Source organism: Armigeres subalbatus, chromosome 1, assembly GCF_024139115.2.
Source record: "Armigeres subalbatus isolate Guangzhou_Male chromosome 1, GZ_Asu_2, whole genome shotgun sequence".
In the NCBI taxonomy this organism is placed as follows: Eukaryota; Metazoa; Arthropoda; class Insecta; order Diptera; family Culicidae; genus Armigeres; species Armigeres subalbatus.
In genome coordinates this window covers 141,093,426-141,119,856 of record NC_085139.1, presented here as the reverse complement: position 1 = coordinate 141,119,856, position 26,431 = coordinate 141,093,426, and the positions used below count along the sequence as shown (strand labels likewise).

The 26,431-nt window shown below is 40.7% G+C and overlaps 2 protein-coding genes across 2 annotated transcripts in view; both read left to right on the top strand.

Annotated features, from left to right (window-relative positions):
• The window catches only part of LOC134205184 (neurotrimin), a 972,131-nt gene that overhangs the window by 775,897 nt on the left and 169,803 nt on the right, over positions 1–26,431 (top strand). The gene's annotated exons all lie outside the window — the stretch shown is intronic.
• On the top strand, positions 4,950–5,808 carry LOC134218358 (uncharacterized). Its single transcript, XM_062697301.1, has 2 exons — positions 4,950–4,982; positions 5,047–5,808. The coding sequence occupies exon 2, from the start codon at positions 5,116–5,118 to the stop codon at positions 5,806–5,808; it is 693 nt and encodes a 230-aa protein (XP_062553285.1). The 5' UTR covers positions 4,950–4,982; positions 5,047–5,115.

Genomic DNA, 26,431 nt, shown 5'->3' with positions numbered 1-26,431 from the left:
TTAATCACCCGCGCAGCGCTTTCATTTTAGTTTCGTCACTCGTTTCCGTATCGATCACTATTTTCGGCTCTCAATTTGGTTGCTGTATTCCGTACCGGTGACGTTTGACAGTTCATCAAATAACAGCGCTCTTATCGCGCTACCAAATTTGGTCACCTGTTAGTCGCGCTCCTGTTATAGTAGCGCGTTTAGTAGCGACCGGTAAGGTGTCAAGTAATGATACTGCGCTGCCAAACGGCTTAAACTCACCACCGGTAATCTTGCTCTTAGAACCAGTACTGCAAAAGGTCGTGATCATCATAAGACAGAGAGCAAAGCGCCTTTTTCTATTTCAGGCGACTAAATGAAAGAATCGTGGGTTCTTTGATGAATCTCGCATGGCAGTCATGAAAGGATGTTGTGGTCATTTGGCCGAATAAGTCATTTGGCCGAAAAAGTCATTTGACCGAAAAAGTTATTTGAGCTTGAGCTTGAGCTTGATTGACTGCTCGTAGTTGCTACTCCATTATGACCAGATCAGCTGTTCTTGCACAGGGAACCAACAGATGTTTGCTTGGGACTAGCACACATCTTCAATGTACAAGTACTGGTGATCTCATTTGTTAGGTCATACTGGCGCCTGCCACGTCAGAATGCAAGTCAATGTAGGGAAGGGGAGGAAATGATGATGCAATCACTCGCCCACTGCAAGCCGAATATACCTCTGCACTTGCCACGAGTTCATGCGGAATTTGTTGGAATTTCTGGGTTAGGTTGGAGAGGCAGAGGTCCGTCTTGGTTAACGAGCTGCCAATGTGATAGATAGGAGAAGGTAACTGATGGAATTTCTAATTGGATGTAGGAAACGAGCTCTATAGTTCATTTCCAATTCTAGCAGATTACTGTTAGAATACTCAAGTTGAAGGTATAGGAATAGTAATGGAAACGGTATGGAAGTCCATTTCCAGTTCTAGCGAGTGCTAGAACATGAGAAATGAAGAGAAAGATACAAAGTAGGAGAATAGAACGGACCTGGGATTGAACCCAGGACCTCCTGCGTATGAGGCAGAAGCAGTAGCCATATGACTACCGAGACCGCTCATTTGACCGAAAAAGTTATTTGGCTGAAAAAGTCATTTGGTCGAAAAAGTCATTTGGCCGAAAAAGTCATTTGGCCGAATAGGTCATTTTAAAAGTGACTCTCTCATTTTATTTTCCACTTATCACTGTGAAACGTGAGCAGTGCAAAGTGGGCAGTGAGGCGTCTCACTACTCACCTTGCGCTTCTCACTGTAAAAAGTGACGCGAAGTGAGTAGTGAGACGTCCCACAACCCAGACGTCACTTTTCACAGTGAGAAGTGGAAAATGAGGAGTGAGAAGTCAGACCGCATCGTGCTTTCGTGCTGTGCGGTTCTTTCTCTCTTTGCGGAAGGAAGTTTTTAATACTACCCGAAGCTATTTTAATTTCAACGGTGCTTCTTAGCGCTATTTGTACCCACTGATCCCGTTACGATCTTTGCAAGGACCCGTGCCTTCGTTTTACGTTGGACCCGTTTGCGGAAGTAAAATTCCGACAAGCGGTGGTAATCCTGCAGGGACACCGTTCTGGGAATAAACCTCTTAGAAGGTCACGTCTCCACGCTCAGCCATGAGCATTAATAAAAACAAGAGGAAGGGGGAGTCTCTGAATTCTCCACTTCCTTCAAAGAAACAAGGTTTCAAGACCGTCCTGCCCAAGCGTGGAAAAAATAGAAGGAAGCTGGAGAATTCAGATATTCCTTCTAACTCTAATATCGGAAATAATTCTTCTCCAATCGAACTGAGCAATCAGTTCGATTTGATTAATGATGAAATTGAGCAAATCGAATATACCTCTAGCCCATGTGATTCGAATCATGCAAAAAATCAAAGGATTCCGCCAATTGTGGTATCTGTTGCCGAGTTTTCTGGCTTCCGGAATGAGATTTTTAGTAACCTTCAGGGGATCAAGGTTTCATTTCAGATTGCTAGGAAGGGTGACTGCCGCGTTTTGCCGGGATCCTTTGACGATCGCAAACGTCTTCTTCAGTATTTAACTGAGAAGCGCCATAAATTCTTCACATACGACGACAAAACTGAGCGATTGTTCAAAGTCGTCTTGAAAGGTCTCCCCAGTGATGATAAATCACTGGATGAGATTAGAATAGAAATTTCTCAATTACTTGGATTTTCACCAGTCCAAGTAGTTAAGATGAAAAAGAAATCCCACTCTGGTACTTCCCAGAGGGGCATTTCTCAAGAATTTTATTTAGTTCATTTTAACAAAAGTGAACTAAATAATATGAAAAGTTTGGAAGAGGCCTGTATTATGTCTCATGTCCGTGTTACATGGGAACATTTCCGCAGGCCTGGGGGAAATTTCCAAAACCCCACCCAGTGCCGTAAGTGCCAAAAGTGGGGTCATGGAACCAAACATTGTCAAATGCATGATTTGTGGTGGAAGCTCTCACGCCAAGGACGCATGTCCTGTGAGAGAAGATTCCAATAAATTTAAATGTGCAAATTGTGGGGGCAATCATAAATCCAATTTCTGGGAATGCCCTTCACGCAAAAAAGTTTTGAATTCCCGTGCAAAATTGATGACGGGAAATTCCAATCGGATCCCAGATTCGACGGGTAGAAATTTTTCAAACGCTCAAATTTCGAAACCAGTTACCGGTCGAGCAATTCATACCCACCACAATTCACAAACAAATTTTGCCGCTCGTCAACGGGTAGCAAGCACTTCAGTAAATTCCAATTTTTCCAATGTACCTACGTATGCAAACATCGCTGCTGGTAGACAAAATTTCTCTTCTCAAAATGAGGTTTATACCCATGTCCCAACGGAAAATAACGGTCATGTTGCCGATTCAGGTAGCATGACTGCTTCCGATTTTGGTTTTTTAACTGAACAATTGCATCACATGATTGATGCAATGTTCAAAGCAAATACCATACCTGAAGCGGTTCAGGTTGGTATAAAGTACACACAAAAAAATGTTATCGGACTCCGTTTCAATGGATCCAAATAATTGTGTGAAAGTTCTAAATTGGAATGCCCGCTCTCTAAAGGGTAAGGAAGATGAATTATTCAACTTCCTAACAGTTCATAATGTGCATATTGCCATTATAACAGAAACTTATTTAAAACCAGGACTCTCCATTAAAAGAGAACCAAATTATTTTATCTACAGAAATGATCGTCTTGATAGCTCCTGTGGTGGGGTCGCCATTGTCATTAATAGACGTATCAAACATAAATTATTTTCTTCGTTCGAAACCGAAGTTTTTGAAACCTTGGGAGTTTCTGTTGAAACAAATTTTGGACAATTTTCCTTCATTGCAGCCTACTTGCCTTTTCAATGCAATGGGCAGCAAAAGAATTTGTTGAAAGCTGATCTTCAAATTCTGACTCGCAACAAATCAAAATTCTTCGTAATTGGTGACTTCAATGCCAAAGACCGTTCATGGAATAATGCTCAAAGCAATTCCAACGGCAAAATTTTATTTGAAGATTGTTCTGCGGGATATTATACTATTCAATATCCCAATGGCCCAACTTGTTTTTCATCCACTCGAAATCCTTCGACAATTGATTTGGTTTTAACGGATTCAAGTCAGCTGTGTGGCCAATTGGTAACTCATGCTGACTTTGACTCTGATCACCTTCCTGTGACATTTGAAATCTCACAAGAAGCCATTTATAATCCAATCAGCTCTACTTTTAGTTATCATAGAGCTGATTGGGATTTATATAAAACGCATATCGATAGGAATTTTGATGTTGATATTCCTCTCGATACCAAAAGTGATATTGATAATGCTCTCGTATCTTTGACAAATTTAAATTAAATAATCATGTTAGTATTTTAGTAAGTAGATTCGTTGCGGCCGATAGATGTCCGAAAAACATGGGGAGACCAGGCTCCCAACGTACCTTAAGTGATGCGGGGTGGTTGGCAAATGTGGGTTAGCCCGCGAGCTCTGAATGCAATGCACCTACGGTAGCCTACTGCGGTACGGTTCGAGCTAGGATAGGATGTGCCAATTAGTCATAAACTACAAATGATGTATGCATGATTCTCAAGTATTATGCTTATTTAAAACATTTGATTTGAAGCATTATTTATCAACTTTTTAACCATTTCACTATAAAATTCATCTAATTCCATGTGAAAACTTTTTGCTGATAGTACATAGCATCTTGTATTACGAATAATGAAATAAATGAACGAGAAAACATGAATTTGTTATATATATTGGTAGGACAATGGCGACTATTGGGATTCGCTCATCGAGGCTACGGGTGTAGCAGTTCCGGAATTCACGACTCCTCTACGTGGTCTGGTGTCTCACGACCAACTAGGACCTTCCTGATTGCCTCAAGAAACTTGCTGGCAGGATCTAAACTGGATCGGGAACCTAGATGAGCTTGCTCTGACTGGAAACGGTTCCAACCGGGTACTACCGATGACCCAAGTGCGGGCGGTCAAACGGGGAATACTTCCGGGCCTGGATTTTGCTCTCTAGAACTCCACCGGAGAAACTTTGCGACCCTGGACACGGTTCTTTGAACTTCGACTTGACACCGGCTCTCCTTGGCGCCACCGCGTGGTCACTTTTCTTGTTTAGCGTCTGGTTCTTCGTACTTTGGCTTAACGACAACTGTCTTTTAGCTTGTGTTAAGAGTGCCACCGTCGAGTCGGTCACCCTAGAACAACCGATTCTACCGCTTGACTGATTCACTACCAATATGTCACCGCGGTGGGCTGTCAACAGTGGAATGACGAACGAAAACACAATTAAGAAACGTGGGAGAAAGATATCAATATTAAACTTAAACTATTGATTTATTTAACTTAATCTACTTGGTCACTTAACTAGTTTCCTAAACCTAAATTAAAGCTAGTGAAGGACTAATTAATAACCTCGATGTTAGGCAGTAAACAAAGGACATACATGTTTGGAGGGCCACTGAAATGTAAGTTCTACCTAAAATCTAATTACCCTACACTACAGTCAATCATTATTTTGCAGTTTTGAAGCAATAAAATTTCGCTACAGAAATCAGTGTGCGCCTTTCGTTTCTGTCGTCAACAAACTTCAAAAATTTCATGGCGAGTCAGCAATCTGCCGGCAAGAAGGATGGATGCGCTGGTTGCAACAGACCGGATGAAGCGGACAATATGGTCCAATGCGATTCGTGCGATGTGTGGTGGCACTTCAGTTGTGCTGGCGTATCAGGATCGATTACCGATCGTTCGTGGGTGTGTACCCGGTGCCAGCGGTGCCTCTCTCGTCCCTCATCAAAGGTTAGTGTCGCCAGTCGATCTTCGGTGAACTTAGCAGAGGGTATGGCACGTCTGCAGGAACGACACGAATTGGAAAGACAGCGAGTAGAAATAGAATTAGAAAAGAAATACATTCACGAGCAACGGAAGCTGCTGGAAGCTTCAATTGCGGCCGAAGAGGAGAGACGAAGCCAGGTGAGTCGTACAGATAGCCGAACGAGGGTCCGAGATTGGATCGAAAGCGCGGATCCGGAAGCAAGCGCAGCAGAAAGTCAATTGCCAGCCGCTCAAACGATTCAGCAGCAAATCTCCAATCAAAACCATACTGATTCAAACGCAGCAGGTGCTAATAAGGAGCTACCTTCGGGGCTTCCGTCAGGTTTGGACATCCAACCACACAGTTCTCCCCTTCGAGACAAAACTATGCCTGCATTTAATACTTCCGTCGATATCAGTGTTCTTCAACCAGAGTCGTCTGGTGATTCCCAAGGAGATATAGAGCATCGAAAAGTATGATCCGGGAGTTACGAATCCGATTGGAGCGTTGCTTGCAGCGATCCGAGCCAACGTCGCCACAGTTAGCTGATTTGCAGCAGCAATTGGAATTATGCCGAGAGGAGATCGAGGGAATCCATTCAACCGTACATCATTTGATTTGTCGACAGCACCACCCGTTGCTCAGGCCGAAGAATGTGGGGTTAATGGAATTGATGCAAATCAAGATAAACTCCTTAAGGAACCACGGCCTACGATGCTAGGTGCCGTTCCTAAGCAACGTGCGTCAGCGCTTCACTCAGGTAAGTGTCACGCCTCAGAAATCCGAACCAATAAAATTTCGCTACAGAAATCAGTGTGCGCCTTTCGTTTCTGTCGTCAACAGCTTGGTTGCTTCCCGACTGTCGAGTCTCGATCCGATACGATTTTCCCACTATCTTCTCTTCTCTTCTCTCTTCGTCCCCAGCATAGGGGTGCCATCGTCGCCAGCGAGATTTGAGCCACACGGAATTTGTTAATTGTACACGTTTAAGGCAGAATAGGCGGATGTAAAATTTACCCCTATTCTACCTTTGACTACTGCATGCAAAGTCTCACAATAATATGTAATGGTTAGTATATGTTATTTACTGGTACCCACGCAAATGGACTGGTCCTTGGTACCGAAAACGGTAATAATACAGCTGTGCTAGACTTGCGGTTAGCGGCAGTATAGCTCAAAGAGCAATACTTGGGAGCCATTGAAAGAAATCAGAACGAGTAACTGGATTCACTAGTTCTTACAGTACGAAATTGGAGCACATAAGGAAGAAATTGACGGGATTCGCGAGGAAATTAACAAAACCAAAGAATACCAGGCGGTGAATAAAGCGCACGAAACAAAAACATTTAAAGTAATGTTGGAAGAGTATGAGACGTTTGATCCCTTAGCATTCGACAGCGATCTGGTTCTGTTTTCAAAAATTCGCATGAATGGATGTAAGAACAAACGCATATATGATCGCATTGTCGCTAACATTGGTCTAGAAATATTCTACAAAAAATGTCAAGAGCACCATAAGGACATAATTAACGAGTTTGAGCTGTGGTAGAAAATCTAAAAGACTTCGATGTTCCTCAACGGCAAAACTTTAAGTACATCAAGGAAAACCTTGCGGGTGAAGACGTAGATATTCCAGATGATACCCCTTATTTATTATTATTTATTGTTTATTTTGCTTATTTCATCTGACTGTGTCGTCTACATTAAAACTTTTTTTTTTATTATTGTGGAGACTTGCAGCCCTAGGCTGGCTCATCTCTGAAAGATTATTATTATAGTAATCCATATAAAAACAGTACAATTCAAATTATTTTTTCTTAGATCTGGTATTGTAGACTTTCCACTCTGATTTGGAAAAGTTTCCATCGCTATATTTTAGCTCATCTGGGCAGCTCTGATCTTCACATGTTCTTTTACATTCTTGTTCTATGGCGTCCGTTCCATTCGTTTCGTTTGTTCCAGTTGACAATCTTCTCTTTGCCGTTGCGGTGCCGTATTCAAGCTCGTTGGTGTTATTTCCGTTCTCGCTATTGCCGTCACCGTCGTCGTTGTCGCCTTCACTTGGATAGGCTCCTGCCGATGGGTTATCTGTTTTGTTTTACTCATCGTTGTTGTTCTGTCTATCGGTTGAGTTTGATGCTTCTCGGTTTTGATTTGAATTTTCTTCGCTTGACACTGTTGATGCACCAGAGCCATTTGAACGAGGTTCGGCTGGCTTGTCTCGGAAAGTAACGAGTGTGGACTCGTTTTCAATTACAATACGAGATGGTATTTGCTTCTCTTGCCTCAGTCGTATCACTCGAACGCCGTTCGGGATGCCCGGGAAGAAGTTTTTCCATACCTCATTGTGTATGGATACAATTTTGCCATACTGTTTCATGTGTCGCAAGATTGTAGTGTTAGATATTTGAGGCGGCAGATCATGCAACCTTACGATAGCGGTAGGGCCATCCACGTACACGGGGATGTAGTAGTGCACATCGAGATGCACGCATGAATGTCGAAGGAGGTGTTGCTTCTGCAGCCGAAGTGCTTCGCTTTCATCGATCAGTTCAACAAACACGCAGTTTTTAATGTTATGGAGTTGAATGTTTTTTACATCCTCCATGTTTAATTTGAGTTTAGTATCAAAAAACCTTTTCACTATCTCGAGACTAGGTCGCGTTGGTAGGCCACTGAAGTCCACAACAAGAGTGTTTCTCCTGTATGACATATTGCGTCGAGTGCAAATGTTCTTTCAAGGTTCGAATGCAAAGGCACTGGCTATCGGAATAGACGTCCAACGCGCGCGAGAAGCGATTGTCAACTGACATGAAAACCTAAAACTAAAGGTCAGTTGATAAAATATCTGTTTAGCCGTTGACGAAACGCGGATGAACTGACGTTGAAGTCGAATTGGTCCGAAATGGCGGAAATTGGTCAGTGAAATGGCGGATCATAGCGACAAAGCAGCTATTGGCAGCATAATTGGTGTTATGCCTTTCTTCGAAGAGCAAATCTCGAGGTCGAAGGGATCGTGATGGTGCATAAAATGGAATTTTTGCTAACAAATCTGGCACATCGTACTCGAATAACAGAAGTTTGACGATGAATACGGCTTGCGACACGTTTCTCCGCTTATCAAGGGTATCTAGCCCCAGCAGGCTACAGCGATCAGCATACGGTGATAAACTCAGCGGGTGCGTCCGTGGGAAATGGCGCAGGGCATATCGTACGAACTTGCGTTGCACAACTTCGAACCGAGCAGTCCAAACAGCTTCATATGGATTCCAGACAGCAGACGCAAATTCGAGTTGAGAGCGTACCAATGAGCAATATAAGGCTTTGTAGCATAAAGGATCGCGGAATTCATTCGAGATTTTAAAAATAAAATAAGCTGGCGATTCGCTTTGTCGATCATAGTTGGAAAATGACGTCTGAAAGTTAGCCTGTCATCCAACACGACGCCTAGATCTTTAACATGATCCACACGTTGTAAAGTTGTACCTGCAATACTATAATCGAAAACCACGGTTTCGGCAGTGCGATGAAAGCTTATTACGTAACACTTTGAAATAGCCAGGACCATCATATTACGCTCACACCAACATTTGAACAAATCCAGGAGCTTCTGCAATTCTTGGCAGTCCGCCAGATTTCGAATAACGATGTATAATTTGATATCGTCTGCAAACATCAACAGCAGGCGCTGCAGGATAAAAGTTACGTCATTCACGAGGAGCGAAAACAACAATGGACCCAGCGTGCTTCCTTGGGGGACTCCGGAGCTGTTCGAAAAATAGTGGGATGAATGATCTCCAGTGATGACGGTCACTTGGCGTTGCACTAGATATGATCGAAGCCAGTTGCAGAATGTTGTAGAGCATCCAATTTTTTCAAGTTTTGCAAGCAGTATGTCGTTATTCACTTTATCAAATGTTGCTTGGATGCGAATTCGGATGCGAATTGCTCCGGTTGGCGTTTTTTGCTAAAAGGAAGATCGAAGCCGCACAGAGGGACGAATCCTTAGAAAGAGGGTCAAAAGGTCATTTTTCAAAATGATGTATTCTATTTTTAAAATATTTTTCTCGCATTATACAGGTTATAAAACATTGTAAATTACTTTGGTTGAGTCAATTTGACGATATTGTGCCCATTGGGGTACCTTTGAAGTTGGCATGAAAACTGTTTTTAACACCATTGATAATATATAAATATGAAGTATGATATCTTCGCAATATTTTTCAAATTTGTTATTCAATCATTTCAAACTCAATGCATCTTCAAAGATTACATAATCAGCTATCAATTGCATACATTGTTTCACAAATTTATGAAATATTCACCCTTGGCTTATGGAGTTGAATTTGGCCCTATTTCAAAATTTACTCATTTGGTGGTGTTTTCATGTGGTCAGAAAACATTTTACCCATCATTACCCAGCGCTGAAAATCGCATGGCTACTAGTTTACATTATATATTTTCAAACTAAACCAAATTTAGGGCCCGCCAGGGCCCGCAGGTTTTTTCCGAGGCATTTGAAAATGAGGTAAAATACATGAAAATGTATGTATATGTACTGAATGCTACAATCACAACAATCGTTATGAATGTAGTTGAAATTATAAAATTTCATCACATTAAGTATAACATACCCATTTGTTCTCATTCTAAGCCATATTTGTACTTTTGACCGTCTTTTTTTCAATCCGTCCCACTGTGAGCCGGCGAGGAGCTGACCATCAACTACCAGACGCAGGTTAATGAAAGTCGCGCACTGGACGTGAGTCAGGAGAACGGGGAGAAACCACCGGATGGCGATGGGGGTCCAGAGAACTTGATCGAATGTTGATGCGGAGCCGGCAATGAGTTGAAGTATGTGTTTAAAGCGTAGGTGCGGAGCTCATTTATTTAGACTCGATTATACACGCCAATGCAAACATGTCGTAAAAAGTATGATTAAATATTGTAGTTTAACAATTTAACTTTACCGATAAAGATTGTAACCGTTCGCAAAATCGTATGAGGTGATTTATTAACCTTGGTGGCTTGTAGCGCCACTCTCACGTGTGAGAGACCACCAGTCTGTTGTTTTGCCCGACTTTCTTGAGACAATACCTCAGGGGAAATCCTCGAACGGTTGCTGGCTGAATCTTCCAAACCACTTGCCAAACCAACGGAAACCCAAACCCGCTCCGCTTATCCCTTATTGCCCCTCGTACTCCCTTAAGCTCGCTCAACCCAATACTCACTGACCGAAGAGGAATAGAAGTCTGAAATAACCAATCTACCAACGAAAAGACTAAAACGTACGAGAACAGTGTGTTCTAAATGGAAATGCTGCAAATAAAATCAATTGGCATCCAGATATTCTAATTCAACATATTTTATTCTTAAGGGAATTCATTCGGGTTGGACGACATGCTAAATGGGCTTACTATTTATAAGGGAAACTTCATGGCCATGATTTCAATGTTTCCACGTACCTGCGCAGGATTTTCGTAGCGATGGCGGGATTCCGGCGGGTGCCGAAGACGGAGGGCTTTCCGGCGGGGTGCCGAAGACGGATGGCTTTCCGGCGGGGTGCCGAAGACGGATGGCTTTCCGGCGGAGTGCCGAAGACGGATGGCTTTCCGGCGGGACGCCGAAGACGTAGGTTTCTCCGGCGGGGTGCCGAAACGCTGGACTGTCCGACGAGGACGATGACGACTCGTTCGACCGTGCTGGTGACGTCGGTGTCTCCGGAGCGTCGAGTTACCGGCGGCTTGCCAGTGGGCGATCGTTGCTCCACAAGATGGCGGTGTGAGCTCGTGCGCAAATGGCCGAATTAAAGGTGCGGAGGGAGTGGCGGCTGGACGGAAGACTTCCGATTTACGAACCTCGAGAGCGCCCGGAATACCGTTCCCTCGAGCTAGTAGCCCACTTTCCCTTACGACCCGGCTTCACGTACCTTTCCGATTCACCGGGCAAGGACTAAAAGAAAGCCACTAACTCTTGGTTCAGGTTCGGTCCAGCGTACGATAATTAGCGACGTACGGGGACCGGGCTCTCGGAACCTGACCACGGGGGGTTGTAGCGTACGGGTGGTTCTACGACAGTTTTTGGCGACTGTCGGGTCAGTTTCGCTCGACTGACTGGCGAACTTCACTCCTCTCCGTTTAGCTACCTCGAAAGGCGGGCCTTAACGGACACACGAGCTCGAATGGTCGCTCTGCGACCCACAACGAAATTCGGACGGGAACCCCAAATTGACTCCGCTGGTCGCTTTCAAATTTCCAGCCCGTATAAAAAAAAGCGCCTATGCGCTGGAAGTCCAACGCGAATGTTAATCAAAAACTAATTAAAATCTATTTACACGAATTACCTTTTTTTTTCCAAATAATTCCTCCGGCAAATGGTAGTAAAATCGCGTAATCGTCAGGCGCACTGACGGAAAATAAGCTGGATCTGGAAGACTTCGACAGACTTTGAAGGTGCACACGTTTCACTTTGAAAGTATTATTCACAAACTCGGAACTGAAAAACCGCGATACTTCTACTCCTCTAGTGCGAGCGAAAATGAACGAGCTTAAGGGTTCTATCCTTCAGGAAACCTTGAAGGACAATTGCTTATTCTTTAAAGATTTTCGAATGGCGATAGCAGTTTGGCGCCTTCCTAGATTTAAGCAAATGGTTGAAAAAGAGCTCTATACTTTCAGGAGCCATTGCTGCACTCACTGAAGCAGTATACCACTTTGCTCAGCCGAGACGCAAACCGCACGAAACATTTCATTATCCCAAGACAGTCAAGTAGTCAGGCAAAGACTGGTTGAATTTTGGTCTCGCTTTGGACTTCGAATCGTCAAGCCGACTTAACGAATTCTAGCATTATTTTGCTTAAAAAGATAAAAACGTCCAAAGCTAAATTAATTCAAATAAAATAAAATATATACAGAAAAGAACAAAAATAATTAATTTACAATAATCAAGCTTTAATTCAATCTAAATATTATTCTCTTTAATTTAATTACAATAATAAAAACTAATTTCAAAATTTATTCACAATTGATTTTGCTTAAAAAGATAAAAACGTCTAAAGCTTTTGAATTTCTTTTAAATTTAATTCAAATTATCCGTCGAACGTTACAAGATATCTACCTACACTTGGTATGTGAATTGTGCCTGAAAAAAAAACGATCTTGTGCATCCCTCAAGTTAAGTGTAGAAAACATTTCGGCTGGAATATAATATCGACTTCGAAGTCGAGTCAAGTACAAGACACTGAAGACGACCACACAGTTGTGGTCGAAATACGTATCTTAATTCGTCTTAGACGGTTGAATACATTCCACTAATAGAGCAATATATATTTTTCTAAAAAAATCCTTTTTTGAAAAAAAATCGTACATGGGGGGAAAGGGGGTCAAAAACTGCATTGTAAAACTTGCCTCGAAATCTGGAAAATAATAATAACAGTGGTAATGCTATGTAGTTTAAACCCATTTTTAACAATTCATTAAAAAGCTTGTTATCGTGCTATGTTAATAAATCACGGCTACCCCTTGAATATGGCAATGGTTAGAACATGGCAAACTAATCAAGTCAATGGTTAGAACATGGCAAACTAATATTTTTTATGTTCAAATGTCTAAGGGACCCCATACATGCTCCGACTTGTTGTATAGCTATGACTCCGCCCCCAGAAAATTCGGTTCGGCCGGAGTAAAGTCGGACCGTTTGTAAGAAAATTGTACTGTTCAACAGTCTTACAACTTACGCACAGACGCTACGACTTTACTCCAACCGAACCAAATTACCTTGGGACGGAGTCAAAGTTGTACAACATGTCAGAGCGTGTATGGGGTCAATAAGAATTGTCCCCTGTACAAATAATCCTACAAAACTTGTTCAGGTAATTTAAAACGAGAACTGCAAAACGATGCAAAACGGGCGTCCACTACATGAATGTACCTGGTGGGACTACGAATTCTTCTGGGGTCCCGAATAATGTTCTGTTCGCGAGCTGTTCAGATCAAGTAGACACGTCGCTTATGATGTCGAACACGCAGACCATAGACCAAAATCAAAGGGCGTTATGGTTATGCATGAACTCTGTTGTAGTTTGTTTGAGCCTCATTTGGAAAAGGTACCTTGGAAGCGGTCAGCGGTGTGACATTGCAGTAATAACAGCAATCCAACTTATTGATAGAGTGTGTGTAATTAAGAGTGGCGACATGCGCCGCATTTGACAGATCTTCTGATCGTTCGGAACACGATTTTATGTGGGAATGACAGATGAATTTTGTTCCAATTCTGACAGTGTCGCCACTCTTAACTACATACATTCTGCTTATTGCCTTTTTGTAGATGGTACAGATAACATCTTCCTTTCCGGTACGAATATGATGAAACGAAATGACTCGAATGAGATTGTTTAAATGGGATTACTTTCTTAGTAGATCAGCATGATTCTATATAAATGTTGAAACGAAAAAAAAACTCGTATGTTGCTTGATTCACTTCATTTAATTATATTAAATTTTCGTTCTTACAATCAAGTCCAATCGATTCAACATGATACAATCATTATGTGTATATCGCAGAACGCTGAAGTAGCATTTTACTATCTCAATCATCAATAGCAACCGACAAGTTGATGTAAATTAGGCTGACTCAACAAACCAACAAACATTTTTCTTCAGCACACTGCCACGAACATCAGCCGAGCAGGTTTGCTGTGTGTAGATGGCAGTACATTATCATCACCGTACCGGTTAAGTGTTATCTTTTTGCTACCTTATTGCAACGTCGTCGTCAGCGTATAACATATACACAGCTACCGTACATCAATGTAACGATGTGATGTGGGGCCGCCGGTTGTGAAATGCCACAGGATTTCTACTTTGATACGTCATCATCGATAAACGTTGATATCGAACGCTGTATGCTTGAACGGGGAGCAGCGGTAGGGAATGTACCAACGTATAACAACCGCCGTAGTCCTGAGAGCGGTGTGCGGCGGTGGTTTTGCCATCAATACTGGATGACATGACATAAAAAATCAATCACCAAAGCATTATGCAGGCATTTTGCTTTGTCATTAGTGAGGATGGGGTAGCGTAGTAGATCCGATAGTGAATGGAGATTGTGTTGCGGTTTGGGTTGTTGTGTTTTTGTGCTTGCCTTTCAGTGGATTTGCATGCACACTGGCAATATCGGATGGCTGTCTGTGACAAGGCATCTTTCAAAGGGTGCTTTTCAATGGTAAGCGCATTCAAAGAATCCCACAATGTATTAGCAAATGTTAGTACTCAAATCCTTGCAAATCATGATGTTCTGCATAATTTGCTATCAATGGGGGGACTTGAGGCATACGTGTACATTGCTTTTATTCGCTGTTTGTATTTGTATAAAAAACGGCTTCCATGCCTCAAAAAATAATTGAATTAGACTATGGATGTTATCATGAGTGAGATTATCGTAAAACTGGGGGGAAATGAATAACGGAATAATGTTATTGAAGTGAACTTATATCCTTCCTGAGCAAATTTGTGTACGATATAACGAAAGGTAATGTCGCCTATTTGATTATTGTGATTATTGCTTTTCAAATATGAAACTAATCATTATTCAGCTTTTAAGAACAACTCTCTGAGGTAATCAATCAATTTAAAACTAGATACAATTTTTAAGAATTATACAGATGCCTAAATGTACAAGAAACTCGTTCAGACGAAAATAGTAACAAAGAATTCATTCCGCACAATTTCACCGAAGCTGTTGAACGATTAGGTTGTACAAATCTCAGTTCACACGCTACCGTGCAATTTGCAGCGTGTAATGAATCACGATTTTTGTTCAAAAGGTATGATTAATGGACCATTCAAAACAAGCACTACTCAATAAGTTCTATACCTTCGTTGCCATCTATCCTCGCCGTGAAACATTAGAGTTTGGCATCAACGGATTTGTGGTCAAGTTGGAAAGCAGACTTGTGGCGTTTCGTGATGCTTGATCCTAACGGATGTAAGCCGATGGCTATTAACTAAAAAGGAGACCATAAAACAGGAGGGTAAGAACGTATTATGAAAAAAAAAACGTCTGGCCTGGAAAAAATCATAAATTCACATTAAATGCTGCTACAAAACACATGCAGAGCAACGATAGAAACACGGCGACGGTAGGGCAGTGGCAGAGTAGAGTTGCAGAAACGCGCTCTTTCGTAATCTAAACGGGTGGGGAGTGACCAGTCGGTCGGTCTGTCGGCTCACAGAAATCCACAGTTCTATATCACAACTGCCGAAGCCAACCATTATTGCATGTAACCTGGGCTGTGAATAATGGAACGCACCTATTTATCATTACGAGATCATTAATAATAAAAACTGAAAAGCACAGCATTTCGTAAGGCGAGCGCCAAAAATGAATAATAAATTAAAAGAAATATATCTTTCAAGCACGCAACACTTGTGTATTGCTCAACCAGTTGGGGCCTGCAATACAGGAAAAGCAATTCCGAAGTGGAAGTAATGATCTACCCATCTACCAACCGTATCGTTTTCACCTCATTGACCTCGAGTTTTATAAGCTTGGCGTAATAAATAATATTTGGAAAAATTAACAGCACACTTCCTGGAGAAACTGTATTAAGACATTTTGAAAGCGTAGATTTTACTGGAACTGGTCCCAGGAAATTATCGAAACATTTAATAAAATCATGTGTAACAAGTTAGTGTAACAAATTTTGAGCAGTTTCCATTTTAATGAAGTCTCAAAAAATGCGTACAGTCTCTGAGCGGATTTCTTGACAATTCAGAAGTTAAATTTTCCCTATGGGGTGAATTTCTCTTTAAGATAGAGTGCGTGATAGACCAGTACCTAATATCGAATTTATGACAAAAGGTCGACAGACAAAAGGTCCAAAGGACAAAAGGTCGAAAGGCAAACGGTCGAAATGACAAAAGGTCGAACAAAATCGAAAGAGACAGAAGGTTGAAATGACAAAAAATCATAAATGACAAAAGGTCGAAAACGAAAAATAGTCGAAAAGGACAAAAGGGCAAGTTGATAACAAGTTGGGTGTATTCCAATGGAATTTGTGAAATTTCAAAGTTGAAGAATCAGCAATTTTCAAAAAAAAAATTGACGGTGAAACAATAGCATAGCATAGCATATGTGATTGTACAAATCGTGGGTGGCTATACAATGCTCAATTGAGCAATCTACTGTATATTGTCTCAAATTGGTACTTGGGATTATTACACTTTCCTATACAGTAGCAGTTGTATACCTGGCCACGTCCTTACAATCACGGAAGGAAGGGAAGGAATGTTAGTTCAACATCTACTAGTGAAGATGCAGGGAACCCATACTACCTTCATAGATGTCTCGGGAAGAAAAATTTGTGTTAGTGGGTAAGGTGAATAATAGGGAGCTCTATTCGGCAATATAGAGCGTTCATCAAAAACAGTATATGCTGAAAAAATATTAAAATATATTCATCAATTTACTTACGAACCGTCCAAAGGAGGGCAAAGTAACCTAAATTTTACAAATGTTTCGCATCATATACAAAACACGTTCAACCGCAAACTTATTCACCGAACATTAAAAACAGAACCAAACACTCGGATTTTACGAATGTTCTAAGTCCTGCCTGAAATACGTCCGATCACGCACCAATTGTTTACTCACTCGGATGCGCGAACTATCTGCTTACTGAGCAGAAACAGGACAAAACAGGCTGACGGCCGCGCAATGCAGAACACAATATTTGGGCAAATCGCGCGATCGTTCTGCTGTCCGAAACAAGAGCCGACACTCACTGAACTCAAATTTTGACTATGAAACAATATGATGAAAATCTGGATAGTTCTGTTAGAGAAAAAAAGATTATTGATTAAAGACATACTTTAAACTTGTATTGTGCGAGATTGATTCTCTCCGTTTCAGTTTCTTGTCTATTTCGACATTTTGTCACGTTAGACGTTCTATCTTTCGGCCTTTTGTCCCGCTCGACGCATTGTCTTTTTGACCATTTGCCCTTTTTGACCATTTGTCGCTTCGACCTTTTGTCTTTCGACTTTTTACCTTTCGACCTTTTGACCTTTTGACCTTTTGTCTTTCAACCTTTTGTCACTAACTGATTTGGATTGGATTTAGATTGGATTTGGATTGGATTTGGATTGGATTTGGATTGGATTTGGATTGGATTTGGATTGGATTTGGATTGGATTTGGATTGGATTTGGATTGGATTTGGATTGGATTTGGATTGGATTTGGATTGGATTGGATTGGTTTGGATTGGTTTGGATTGGTTTGGATTGGTTTGGATTGGTTTGGATTGGTTTGGATTGGTTTGGATTGGTTTGGATTGGTTTGGTTGGTTTGGATTGGTTTGGATTGGTTTGGTTGGTTTGGATTGGTTTGGATTGGTTTGGTTGGTTTGGATTGGTTTGGTTGGTTTGGATTGGTTTGGATTGGTTTGGATTGGTTTGGATTGGTTTGGTTGGTTTGGATTGGTTTGGATTGGTTTGGATTGGTTTGGATTGGTTTGGATTGGTTTGGTTGGTTTGGATTGGTTTGGATTGGTTTGGATTGGTTTGGATTGGTTTGGTTGGTTTGGATTGGTTTGGATTGGTTTGGATTGGTTTGGATTGGTTTGGATTGGTTTGGATTGGTTTGGATTGGTTTGGATTGGTTTGGATTGGTTTGGATTGGTTTGGATTGGTTTGGATTGGTTTGGATTGGTTTGGTTGGTTTGGATTGGTTTGGATTGGTTTGGATTGGTTTGGTTGGTTTGGATTGGTTTGGTTGGTTTGGATTGGTTTGGATTGGTTTGGATTGGTTTGGTTGGTTTGGATTGGTTTGGATTGGTTTGGTTGGTTTGGTTGGTTTGGATTGGTTTGGATTGGTTTGGATTGGTTTGGATTGGTTTGGATTGGTTTGGATTGGTTTGGATTGGTTTGGTTGGTTTGGATTGGTTTGGATTGGTTTGGATTGGTTTGGATTGGTTTGGTTGGTTTGGATTGGTTTGGTTGGTTTGGATTGGTTTGGATTGGTTTGGATTGGTTTGGATTGGTTTGGTTTGGATTGGTTTGGATTGGTTTGGTTGGTTTGGATTGGTTTGGTTGGTTTGGATTGGTTTGGTTTGGATTGGTTTGGATTGGTTTGGATTGGTTTGGTTGGTTTGGATTGGTTTGGATTGGTTTGGATTGGTTTGGATTGGTTTGGATTGGTTTGGATTGGTTTGGTTGGTTTGGATTGGTTTGGATTGGTTTGGATTGGTTTGGATTGGTTTGGATTGGTTTGGATTGGTTTGGATTGGTTTGGATTGGTTTGGATTGGTTTGGATTGGTTTGGATTGGTTTGGATTGGTTTGGATTGGTTTGGATTGGTTTGGATTGGTTTGGATTGGTTTGGATTGGTTTGGATTGGTTTGGATTGGTTTGGATTGGTTTGGTTGGTTTGGATTGGTTTGGATTGGTTTGGATTGGTTTGGATTGGTTTGGTTGGTTTGGATTGGTTTGGATTGGTTTGGATTGGTTTGGATTGGTTTGGATTGGTTTGGATTGGTTTGGTTTGGATTGGTTTGGATTGGTTTGGATTGGTTTGGATTGGTTTGGATTGGTTTGGTTGGTTTGGATTGGTTTGGATTGGTTTGGATTGGTTTGGATTGGTTTGGTTGGTTTGGATTGGTTTGGATTGGTTTGGATTGGTTTGGATTGGTTTGGATTGGTTTGGTTGGTTTGGATTGGTTTGGTTGGTTTGGATTGGTTTGGATTGGTTTGGATTGGTTTGGATTGGTTTGGATTGGTTTGGATTGGTTTGGATTGGTTTGGATTGGTTTGGTTGGTTTGGATTGGTTTGGATTGGTTTGGATTGGTTTGGATTGGTTTGGATTGGTTTGGATTGGTTTGGATTGGTTTGGTTGGTTTGGATTGGTTTGGATTGGTTTGGATTGGTTTGGATTGGTTTGGATTGGTTTGGATTGGTTTGGATTGGTTTGGATTGGTTTGGTTGGTTTGGATTGGTTTGGTTGGTTTGGATTGGTTTGGATTGGTTTGGATTGGTTTGGATTGGTTTGGTTGGTTTGGATTGGTTTGGTTGGTTTGGATTGGTTTGGATTGGTTTGGATTGGTTTGGTTTGGTTGGTTTGGATTGGTTTGGATTGGTTGGATTGGTTTGGATTGGTTTGGATTGGATTTGGATTGGTTTGGATTGGTTTGGATTGGTTTGGTTTGGTTGGTTTGGATTGGTTTGGATTGGTTTGGATTGGTTTGGATTGGTTTGGATTGGTTTGGATTGGTTTGGATTGGTTTGGATTGGTTTGGATTGGTTGGATTGGTTTGGATTGGTTTGGATTGGTTTGGATTGGTTTGGTTGGTTTGGATTGGTTTGGATTGGTTTGGATTGGTTTGGATTGGTTTGGTTGGTTTGGATTGGTTTGGATTGGTTTGGTTGGTTTGGATTGGTTTGGATTGGTTTGGATTGGTTTGGATTGGTTTGGATTGGTTTGGTTGGTTTGGATTGGTTTGGATTGGTTTGGATTGGTTTGGATTGGTTTGGATTGGTTTGGATTGGTTTGGATTGGTTTGGATTGGATTGGATTGGTTTGGATTGGATTTGGATTGGATTTGGATTGGATTTGGATTGAATTTGGATTGGATTTGGATTGGATTTGGATTGGATTGGATTTGGATTGGATTTGGATTGGATTTGCATTGGATTTGGATTGGATTTGGATTGGATTTGGATTGGATTTGGATTGGATTTGGATTGGATTTGGATTGGATTTGGATTGGATTTGGATTGGATTTGGATAAATTCTTAGGCCTGTGAAAAACATTCAATCTATACCGTCCGTGAAATGCCGTCCGTCGATCAGCGCCTGGTCTATCTGTGAGCAAGTGTCTATTTTTATCGTTGGTAGCGGAATTTATAATTCACGTAGGACGAATTGACTAGACGAAGGTAGCTCGCTCCCAATCTGCCAATCTCATGTAGCTAAATCCCACTTTCCAACCATTGCATTGTCGAGTCTGTTGCCTTTTAATCCATCCGTTTGGTCTACTTTTGCTTTTCTTGTAACTGTAGAAACATCGGTAGGCTACCTTACCAAAGTTGCGTTACCTACATCATGTAGAAAGAGCTGCATCTGGAGAGCCCCCGCTTCTTCGCCAAGTACCGCCGCTAGGCATTGACTTTAACATTTACTCTAATAAAAGGGGAAATTATTTAAGAATTCTGAACCTTTAAATATTTACACAGATATGCACTACATTTTATGAATAATAGGCTCCACGTTTCTGACATGCCATCTTGAAGTACGGCATAATTGAAGTACAGTTTCCAGTACCACATTCAAAATTCCATCTATTTACCGTTTCAGCTTAATTGTACAGGCAACATTAAGTACTAACTACTTGCGAACATAGCTACTTTTAGTAAGTCTATATAGGGCCGAACGTATTTTCAATTCCAGGCAACACGCAAGATGCTGTTATCAAAAGTTTTGCTCCTGCATTCAGTTGATAGAGGATGGATGGCCGAACCGCAACTCGGCAATAAAAGTTCCAATGTGCCCGCCCCCCGCTAGCCCATCGTCACTGTTGGCCAGAAAACTATGCACCCCGAACACTTCAGCCAACTTGAAATCAGGTCGTTTTGGCTACGCTCACTCCGGTTGACTGCAGTTGTTCCCGTGTTGTTGCCATTTTCAGTGGTGTTGTTCTGGTTTGGTTACACTCAAACTACCCGGCAAAAGTTGAAATTAACAAAAAAGTTATGTTTTTCGCCAATTAAGTGGCTCTTAGTGGGCGGGCACGGTGCGAAGTTTGCCCGAAAATTCATGTAAACAATTTTCTGCCATAGTTGTACGGTTTGAACGATGGCAATGCCATCAACGTGGTCAAAGGCAACCTACATCAAGGCGTAGCGAAATAACTCTGCAAAAAAAAAAGAGTTTGGAATACTTGACCAAGCTCAATAAAACACAAACAGAACAAGCAAACTCATGCCGTTGCAATGTGCAGGTTGTTTTACTCTTTTAAGTTTGAGTATCTACTTGTTCTCGACAGATCAGAGGTTCTCGTACAATAAGTATTTAGGTTTCACAACCCCTTGTTATACTTATTTTCTTTTGCATAATATTAGAGAGTGAAGTTACAAATAGGGATCAAGAAGAGGAAGGGTGTTTAAAGATTTTTGTTTTAATTAATTTGAAAGTCACAGCCAGATATCTCAATAATGATTTTACAACTGTTCGAAAACCTCTGGTCTTTGACTAAGTACCCCAGTTTCTGTATGGCAAATTTCACCACAGAAAAATGGGACACTTTCAATTAGAAAAGTTCGTTCGTATCACTTTGGTGGCAGAAAACTCCTTCGCACAAGACCAAACTCACACTCACGTGAAACCGCCAGCTTCCTGGTTCTGTGGGTTTGGCCGATTGGGAAGTTTGCTGATTTAAAATTTCCTTGCTGCCAACCTCAAGTGGCTCGTTGCAATGCAATTGGTGAACGAATGTGGAGAAATATTCTGGATAAGAGTTTATTTTGGCATACATTTCCTTGTGTACAGTCGTTCAACTTTTTGCCAGATTAACCAGATATATCTTCCGGTTGAAAGCAAAGCTTTAAACACCCTTGCGTACAGAAGCATGAGCAAGAAAGGAAAAGCAAAATTTATACGGAACGAAATACAAAAAAAAATACACATGCCTCAAAGAGCCACAAAAAGTTTGCCGTAAATTTGAACTTTAAAAGTGAAAACTTTTCCAATTTTCTGCCGAAGCATAATTCACCAGTAATTGGGGTTTTTTCAATACTGGCCTCTGCTAACACAACACAGTCGGTACTTGATGTCTCACTTCATTGATTGTGTTCAGTGGCTATTTTATTCCTGTGGAAAATATGTTTCAACTTCACGTAATTTGTAGCATAACGAATTGGATGGTAAATATTTTCATGACTGCATAATAAGTTACTTCAAGCAATGTGTTGCAAAATCAAATATATTTCAGCACGAATCGTGTATTTATCTATCACGGCTTTACGAGCATGATAAGCTTTCTGTTTTTATGACGATGATAATAATATTTACCGGAGATGGCGTTTCTTTCATTGCTGTATCAAATGATCATAAAATTAAAGGGAGATTGACTTAATTTAAGAAAAATAATTGTATTAATTTCATTTTGAGAAAAAAATCGTTTTACAAAGGACAATACCTGAGACAAATATTGTAAGTATAACAGCTCCTGATGTTCATAAAGCTCGCAACATATGCTTGAAATCCGGGTGCTAAAAATCTGGCATTTATCTTGCCTTCATCTGGAGAATTAATTTTCTCCGACTCGGTCAGTTTGCGAGCGTGGATTGAAATTCACGACATGTTCCTCCGACAACATCACTGCGCAGCAATTCACGTTCAAGGTACAAAAATGCGTGACGGGAATGTGATTTCATTTGTTTTCGCCTCCGTTATTTGCATTACGATTTTTGATACGCCTGTTTGCGCTCCCTTTGGGTTGCGTTTGGCAGCGCTTTGTTTTGGTGCTTGTGGGTTAGCGATAAAGTACCACAACCTTACGCAATATAATAAAAAAAAAAGGGAAAAACACTTTTATTGTGGTGGAACGAATCCTTCGTACCGTAACTTCCATTGGGCACGGTATCCCTTCAGGCGGTACCTTCTGTGCTTGTTGCTGGAGCGGTGATGACGTAGTGTTCTCAGTAGTGTGGTTAGGCTTGAGTGAGGAAGTACCTTAAATTCTTCCTGTGACATCACATCTCGTCCTGGATCAAACATGGAAGCTACGAGAACGAAAATTTTCATAAACTACTCACTATATCTAAGTAACAATCAATTCAATGTTAATTTCGTTCAAGGACTGACTGAATAAAAGGAAGTAGATTGTTTAAACTTAAAACTCGCACTGGAAAAAACATGAAAATAGATGATTTAAAATCCTTGGTTGCGTACGCTGCAAGGCTTCTGTTTATTTTAGTACACCAACACAAATGTTTGCATAGGTCAAAGATGTTCAAAATTGCCACACTCTCCGTGAATAATGATTGTGCTTAGCGAACTTTTGGTATCTGCTTCACCCAAGTAGGTGCAATGTTTACAATTTCATACGACGTCAAAACAAGGATCTTCAGAAACTTTTCACTTTCACCATTCTGAGCATTCTTTTCCGTAGTATTCATAAAATTTTAGTGAACGTTTAATTTAATTCTAGCCAATATATGTTTGAATGGGTCTTCTACACAGTAGAATCAATACTTTTTCATTGAACTACTTGAACTCAATTTCTTGATACAGATCTATTTAAAAATAAACAAAAATTAAAATGCTCACACAGTAAAGCGTGTGCTAAGCTTAGTTTTTTAATCTAAACTGAACTATTGAAAGATTCACCATTTATTCCTAAGAGGTCTGGCATTTTTATGGGAGGAGAGGGGCAGCTCTATGCATCTGCTTTGCTTACGCCTGTTTACGGCTAGGTCTTTCAATCTGGAGAAATAAACATTGGAGGCTATATTTATTTCAGCAGGACCAAGAACTCGAAATGGGTAAAGGGATCCACAAGGATTGGTAGCTTAGTTTTCAGCGGAGTGGATATAAATTCCAAATTAGCAATGAAGGTGGGAATGGTAGGTTCAACATTTTGATGGATGTGGAATTTCAATTTGTTGTATCGAGTATTCCTCTTCCTCATAGCAGTATTGACCAAATTCAAAACGCTCAAGGAATGTTAGACATTGGTATGGTGTGACATTGGGCTACATGAGTGTTATAGCACCAAATGTTATAGAGAATAAATAATTCGTTTATGGAGACTATAACGTTCCTGCTTGTAGGTTAACGTCACGCCATAGCACAAATTAGGTTCACTAAAACTTAGACTTATGATTTTCATACGTTGAAGCATATGATTTTTTGGTTAAACTGGTGGATATTTCTGAAATTTCGTTCTCAACTTAAGAGCAGTCACATGTATACGTTTTATGAATTTGCAAAAAAAAACATCGGAATCTTTTTTAAAGTTTTCTCATGGTTTACATATAATCACGAAAATCAATCGAATAAATCAATTGATGACCAGAGCAATTTGGCCTTTGTAAGATAAATGTAAAACGGAGATTGAGACAGAACCGTGATAACCCCAACTAGCTGGACGGAAATATCAAACTTGTTATTCCACCAGGCAGTCCCGGAAGAATTAAGTAAGATCCTTAGAAGCTTCATCCAGAACCGGGTACTTCCAACGAGACTGAGGAAAGCACGTACAACGCCTCATCACGGCTGGAGTTCCACAGTGATCCATCGTGTGATCATTACCTTCTGTAAAATGTTATGTATGATGGCATACTGAGACTGAAGTGCCCGTCGAGCATCATAATAGTTCACCACAAAAGTTCAATTAGTGAACGCAGTGGTTTCTCGCCTCAACAAAAAAAATCATAACAGTTGGGTTTGTAGACGACGAACATATAAGAGTTAAAACTGAACGCGTCACACTTCATTTATATTGAAATTCCTAAAAAATGTTTGGGAGTTTTGCAGAAAATGTCGGAGTTTAAATGAAAAATTCTTCAGAATTTTTAAAAGAAATCGTTCTAAATTTCTACAGAAAAATGTTCGGAATATCCACGGAAAGTTCCTGTTGAGTATTTTTCGAATTTTACATTGAAACTTCCTCATAATTGTAGAACAGTGCAGCTGGTAAAATGGGTGTTTTAATGTTGGCTTGCTCAGTCTAGAATCATTTAAACAGCTTGTTGTGGAGAAGAAACGCTTTTCACCCTAAACTACAACCCTGATATTAACTGCGAGCCTACATCTGTTGCTGCTGCTGGCAGAACAAAGGATTGCCTGCGGTCCAGCAAGCTATCATACGGCAGGTCAGCTATAGCTATATCTTTAGCAGGAATGGAGTGTGGATAGCAGGCGAAAGTGACCTGACAAGGTAAACAATCACCCGAGTCTATCAATATCTCCGGCAGACGATGTGATGTAGGGAGAGCTCTGATCGTTACCTAAGAGAACGCAAGAGAGCGCGTCCATCTGGAACTGCAGTGGTGGATATGTTTGCGCGAGATTAGGGTTTTTTTAGGGGTTCATCCCGATGATACGGCGATCGCGACAATTCGTCTGTTGATGACCAGTCTTGTTCCCTAGTTTTAGCAGTTAGAATCGGTCCTCCAACTGAACCACAGGCGCGCGTAGTGGCCTTCGCATGGCAATGAAACATTGTATTCGTGTCTAGTAATTAAGAACAAATAATGTTAGTCTTTTAAGTCCAGAATAAATGTAGTTTATGTGTAGTTTTTTTGTGAGTTCTCATAAATAAAGTGTTTTTTAATCTGTCCGCGACTGTTTGCAAATTGCCCAAGAAGGATTACTCCCCGAAAGCTATCAGTGTAGGATATATTTTTTTTATTATTTATTTATATTTATTTATTAAGTTTCATCACAATAGTTCATAATAATAATAAGATAATAATACATGGCAGATTGACAGCTTGTAATTTGAACATTTCCTACTGAACCTATGTTCTTCTAAAGGTTTGTTCGCTACTAAACTATAAACAATTTTAGGGGAAAGAATACAGATCACTTAATTTCATTCAGAGACTACTAGTTAATTATCGTATTTCTATAGTTATTACATATGTGTTGTTTGAGATGTTGCTTAAAGATAGCAAGACTGTGAGAATTTTTAATGTTTTCGGGAATTTTGTTATATAAACTTGGTCCTAAGTTGGAAAATCTTCGTCGTCCCCTCTCAGTTCTAAATCCGGGTCACTGAAGATGATGCGCGTTACGTGTACTATGTCGATGAGAAGCGTTAGTGAATGACCAGTTATGATGAATGTCTAGTCGATTGATAATTTTGTACATAGAAGTACAAACATGCAGCTCATGTATACCTGCTATTGGTAGCACTTTATGATGAGGCATAGAGTAAAGTTCACTTGTTGGGAAAAGGTAAGGTAGCTCAAAGACTGCTTTGATACATCGGTTTTGCTGGATTTGTAAGGGTTTCAAATGCGTTTTATTACTAGTACCCCAGGTGGAAATGCCGTATTGATAGCGACTGTGGATGAACGAATGATATATTTTCATCAGCACA